We start from the raw sequence: 6,164 nt of genomic DNA, 5'->3' as shown, positions 1-6,164 counted from the left end.
TAATAATAATAAAAAAAACCCAAAAAAGCAAATAATAATTCATGGAATGTCTGCTAAAGTACTATAAATGTTTGATGTTATATATTAAGTGACTCAATTCTCACAACTATTCAAGTTTGAATAAGTTACTGAATAAGTAAATGATGATGAGATTTGAATGTAGACAGGATAGTTCTAGGGTTCAAGTTCCAAATATTTTATCAGTCCACACTGAGCAGTTTTTTACCATATTATGATGGTTCAGATTAATCTAGAATGTCATACTTTTACTCTTCTGTCATATATGTGCAGAAACATAATATAAACTCAGTTTACTGCCTCCTTAGTTTCACTTCCTATTTTAAAAGAAGGACCACATTATAAGTTTATGAAAAGCAAATTTCTGTTTAAATAGAATTTTAGAAATAGTAGGATTGGTTTAAATACTCCATCATCTCATCGCACATTTATATTTTTACTACTCTGAACTTGGTTATTCCGTATTCATTAGGCTAAACATGAAATTTCTTTTATTAAGCCATTTCAATGTACTGATGATGTCTAGGGGTAACATTTGCAAATAAAGTACTCATTATATTTACTCATAGTATTCACTCAGGAATTGGTAAATGAGTATTATTTGGATGATACAGGTTAAAAGGTTTATTAACGGGGTATGCAGAAAGAGCATAACAATTTTTAGATAAAGACGCTTTACTTTAAAATGTGATTTCATTTTTTTTACTTTATATTTCAAAGAATTTAGTATAAAATGAGATTATATTTCTTAAAAATCATTATTTATTTATGGTTTCTATTACAAATTATCTACATTTGCTTAAAAAATGTTTACCTTGTACTGGTATTCACTATACCATAGTTTCACCTGCTCATTTTTGTTAATAATTAGTGAAGATAATCTCCTCTGTTTTTGCTAATTTGTCAGTCTTTGTACATCTTGTTCTGTCTTTATTTTTCCCATCTGACATAACAAAACTGACATTTCTAGAAGTTCTCTCAGTATGACAACGAAGATTCGTAAAATAAACAACTTAGTATTTAATTTACTCTGTGTGTGTCTGCATGTGTGCCAAATATCTCAACGATTACTCATTTTAATTTAAAAAAACATCCAAACTCAAATTCATTGCTGTTGAGTTGAGACAGTACAGGAGGAGACTGTTCACCTTTCTCTAGTGGACCAGTTGGTGGCCTGGAATCACAAGAGGGGTGCCACTTTTGGGTCAGCAGTCCAGCTCCCTACACATTCAAAACAAAAAGACCCTCAGACTCACTACCATCGAGTCAGCATTGACTCAGAGTTGACCTTGCAGTGAGCATTCAGAGGCTGTCAACTGTACAGAAGACTGTCCATTTTCTCCCAAGCAGCCACTGGTAGATTCAACCACCAGAGACGTGCGGGCTTTGGGATAGCAGCACAACTCCCTATGGACCAGGGCACCAAGTTTAAAATAGAAACATAATAAAACTTCATTGGTTGCAGTTATTACTTTTACCACTTTTAAATCTTTCTTTACTTCTGTTGAAAACTTTGAAATAAATTACTTGAGTTTGACAGCAACAACACTAGCAACCTAAATTTGAAAGAGATGAACTATACAGATGTTTTAATTTTAATGGCAATGCTAAAGAGTGACTCCCAGACACTCATAATTATGTTCTGTTTCTCGAGACCAGAGAAATATATTTACCTTTCTGAACTTTGTCACAAAGAAGATAAATCTCTTCTCCTCCAGTTACACATCCGGCTGTTCGGTCCATTCTTACAATTTTCAAGTTGGATGCATTGGGGGCTTCTGTTTGCAGGAGAACAGGGGTTACCATGGATTAGTCTTAGTGTTACAAGTCAGTCCTTATCAGAGACCCCTGTCCTTTATTAAAATTATTAAAACTAAGTTTGTATATATGACTTCACTGCCAATTACTTTAACAGGGATCTAAAAAACCAAGATTGCCTTCCAAAAGACCTTGGAGCACTTCTTGGGTAGGGTTCATTCATTAACACCAAAATGAGATGAGGTATAAGCAGCAACTAGTGTTTCTTCCTCTAACACAGTAAGAAAGACGAGAAAGAGATTTTCTAATGTTTTGGGTAGTACTAAGCCAATGGATTTCAATTACACAAAGAAACCGACTTTATTTCCTTGATACCATCATGCCATTTATAGGAGCACTGAAAATTTAAGAAAGACAAACTACTTATTAATTTTTATTCTATAGACACAAAATATGGAGCTGTTATATGTCTTTTCCTCAAAATGAAATTAAGATTCTGTGTGGTTAGGGAGAAAAAAAACCCTCAATGTGGTAAAGTATAAGGCTTCCTTCCCCCCCTCCCCCTCCAGCAGCTGCATTTTAAAGTGGTGGGGTCTTTGGTATTTGAGTCTATATAATTTTGTAACTCTTTCACTTCCCTTCCAATTAGTTTAAATTAGACAAATTAGTTGTATCTGGATTTTTTCTACTTATAAGAAATTGTATAAACTTTCAATGAACTCAAACACTGTACTTTTTAGACTTGGGGGAAATAACTTTAATAAATTCCATGCATACCAAACAAGTAACTTACATGGTAAATTAAATAACTGTTCACAAAACTCTAGAAAACGCTCCAGGAGCCATAGAACAAAACAGTATTTTGGTTTTTAGACTATGCCTACTTATCATTCAGTTAACTAGAAGTTCCTAGCTTGATAAAACTTATATACGGAATGAAGATGACTTAAGAATAGTATTTCTTTAACTTCTTTTAAGAGCTTCAAAGAAGCATAGTAGAGATATTTTTCCTCTTAAGGAAAAAAATATCTTTTCATAGTAATAAATTAAGAAAGAATAATAGTTTTTATTTTAGTAGGAAAGAAGCTACACTTACTGAGCACCTAATAAAACATTTTTAATGCAGACATCAACCGTTCAAGGTAGATTTTAGCATGTCCATTTTATAGATGAGAAACTTGAGGCACCAGGAGAGTAAGTCAGTTGTCCAGGACTCTAAGCTACCAAATAATACTAATCAGCCTCCTGTTAAAACACTAAGCACTCACTGCTGTCGTAGATGGCATCTGATACCACAGGCTCCAGGCGCCTGGTGAAGCTGCCCGTGCTGTCCGGGAGAAAAGCTGTAAACATTAGCCGCACCACGCTGAGGTCCATCTCTTTTGTCTGATGAAGAGCTGCTTGGCGGATTATCTCCTTTTCCTGATCTAGGAAATATCCATTTATTGTCAAGGAAAAGTGTAAAGAGGGGTGAACATTTTAAAAAGAGGAGGTTTTTATAGAGTTCAAAGAAAAAGCACAAGCTTAAAAGAAAAACTCAAAAAAAAAAAAAGAAAAACTCACTGGTTTCCAATAAGAACTCTCTATGTTATTAATACAACACAATAAAAAAGCCTTCAATAATGTCATCTAAAATGAAAAGTATGAAAAACGGTGTGCATTTCCTCTAAATCAAGGTCCTCTGTGTGTCTAACCACCTCTCAACACCAGCAGTTACTGCTGAGTTATTCTGGCTCCATGTGTGTCAGAGAATGATATTCCTTAAGGTTTGAAACGGCTGGTTCCTTGGAAGACTGTCTGGCCCTTTTTCTAAACCTTCATTTCCCTTTCCTCCCTACAATAAAAATCCAAAGCACAAAGTAATTGATGAAATACAATGCAGTAAGCCTCCTATGGAGCTCTGGTGGCCTCATGGGGAAGGAGTTATACCGCTAATCCAAAGGCAGGTGGTTTGAGCTTGCCCGCTGCCCCATGGGAGAAAGAAGGACAGTCTCCTCTTGTGCAATTTAAAGTCTCTGAAAACTTATAGTTGGAAGGTCACTATGAGTCACTTATGATTCAATGGCACATAAAAATACAGCACAGGCCTAGTATGCATGAATTGTATTGAGAAATGTAAAACCTACTTATCCTAAAAGTATTCTGCACACAAACTGTGCTTACTCCACAGGGCTTAGTGGAGTGTGTGGCATGTCCTAGGTACTCAAAATCCTGCTTGCTTGCTTGCTTCCTTCCTTCCTTCCTTCCTTCCTTTCCTCCTTCCCTTCCTTCCTTCCTTCTTCCCTCCCTTCCCCTTTTCCTCTCCTTCCCTCCCTCCCTCACTCCCTCCCTCCCTCCCTCCCTCCTTCCTTCCTTCCTTCCGTGTACCACTGAATCAGATCCAATTGGCACAGGAGGAGATTGCCCCTCATTCTCCAGCAAAGCATATGGTGGATTTGAACTGCGTGCCTTTGGTATTGCAGTGCAGCTTCTTGCCACCAGGCCACCAGAGCTCCTTCTCAAAATATTTTGTTTTTGTTTTTTTTAGTAATCCAAAGACAATGCTGTTTGACTCGTGATCTCCTGCTTGAGTTTTCCTAATAGTGGAAACAATCCTAGTTAACTCTCACTATCATTACAAAGGTATAATTCAAGTGGTAAAGGGGTACAAATTAAATGGATGGGAATTTGAAGAAGTAAATCCAGAAGGCCTAGGGCAGAGGCCACATTTGTTCTAAATCTTTAAAGGGTTGATAGAGTTTGAACATATAAAGAGGATGGGAATGGCATTCCAAGAAAAGTGAATAGCAAGACTAAAATAATGTGCTAAGATAGAAAGAAATTAGTTTTATTTGACAGAGCAGGAAACAGAGTTGAAAACACTGGGGCCAATTCTTATAAGTCTGAAATGCCTCACTTTCCCAAGCACTGGAGAGACTCTCAAGGAGGGGAGAGAGGTATGGGTTAGTAGGATCCAAATGGTCACAGGTTTAAGGTGAGTTAGAAATGAGATGGAGCAATGGCCAGAGAGAAGACTACTGTGGCTGAAACACTGAAAGCGCAGGGAGCACTGACTAGCCAGACCATTGACTGGAGATGAAGCATAGTGAGAGAAGAAGAACAGGACGATGATTTTGAATCTTGGCATTACAGGATAGAATGTGTTTCATGGAAGAGTGAGGATGGGTTTCAGGTTGCCTGAGTGTGAGACAATGGTAAAATGGCCAGGCTAGGGGATAAAAATAAAAGCTAAAATGAGGCACAGGGAGAGGGGTAGGAGTGGAAAACCTGAAGGTGAGGGGGAAAAAAATCATAGTATTATTTGGATAAGAAAGAATAGTTTATAATATTCCTGAAGAGTTTAAAGAAAGATTATAACAAAGTGAGTTGGGGAATGACAAGAGAAGGTGCTCTTTGAATGAAGTCTTTCTAATGAAGGATAGGATTCTGACAGTTTGAAAAGAGAAGGGAGGAGTTTTAGGGAGAAGAAGACACATGCAGAGGTGTGAGTATGTACCAGGTATTCACAGAGCCCTGAAAGTGGGGGAATGGGTGTAGGTTGTGATGAGACATGAAGCTAATGTCTGGCTGTGACTACTATGGGATTACAAATTTTACTCTCTAGGTATCCAGTGTTGGGCGTCATTTGTGTGTGCTGACAATGCCCTCCAGACTGCATATGTGGAGAGCCCAAGTCCACCTACACGTGGGACGAAGTAAAATACATTTCCTTAAACTACTACCAGTTCTTGTGAGAGCTTCCACTGAACCCCTCTTTGGCACTGCAAGGACATGCACACTTGTGATTAATTGCTGTTGGCTCAGTATTTTTAACTGGTGGGTGAAGTAAAGGCGAGAGGTGGTCCATACATCTAAAGTTTGGTGATTATTAATGAGGGGCATTCTAGAGAGGAGGAGTATTTGAGCATTTTTATATTCTGGTTGTATATATTAATGTTTGCTTGTCTGTGACCTCCTCAAGGATAATGCCTGAACCTTATTTTTATGGCACTATTTCCTGACATTTGGAAGCTGGAATGGCATCAACTTCCTAAACAACATGCCTCTGGAAACTCTATGAGCTTTGAGAATTGATGATTCTCAAAGTCATAGAAAAGCTTCAGGCCATTCATTCATAGGGTCGCTATGAGTCGTGCTTGACTAGACAGCAATCTACTGCAGCAGGTATTAAACAGATGCCATTAAAGATTTTTGAGAAGGAAAAGAGTAGATATATTATTGTTTGTTAATTTTTGACTCATGCACTTTTAACTTCTTAGTTAAATTTGTGTCTTCTAGGTTGCAACACCTCCATGATACATCTTCAAGGATATGAACATGTACGGCTAAGCACAATTAATAACAGTGCATCTAAATTCCAAAATCAATCTCCATAATAGTCTATGTGT

General features: G+C 37.3%; 1 protein-coding gene across 1 annotated transcript in view; it reads right to left on the bottom strand.

The window, feature by feature from the left end:
• NFKB1 (nuclear factor of kappa light polypeptide gene enhancer in B-cells 1) overlaps positions 1 to 6,164 on the bottom strand; it is a 150,628-nt gene that overhangs the window by 53,270 nt on the left and 91,194 nt on the right. The window contains 2 exon segments of the mRNA XM_006893113.1: positions 1,692 to 1,796; positions 3,045 to 3,203. Coding sequence (XP_006893175.1) covers positions 1,692 to 1,796; positions 3,045 to 3,203 — 264 coding nt within the window.

This window comes from Elephantulus edwardii, unplaced genomic scaffold (assembly GCF_000299155.1).
Source record: "Elephantulus edwardii isolate Elephantulus edwardi_28Jun2011 unplaced genomic scaffold, EleEdw1.0 scaffold00122, whole genome shotgun sequence".
NCBI lineage: Eukaryota > Metazoa > Chordata > Mammalia > Macroscelidea > Macroscelididae > Elephantulus > Elephantulus edwardii.
This window is presented reverse-complemented; position numbering and strand designations above follow the sequence as displayed.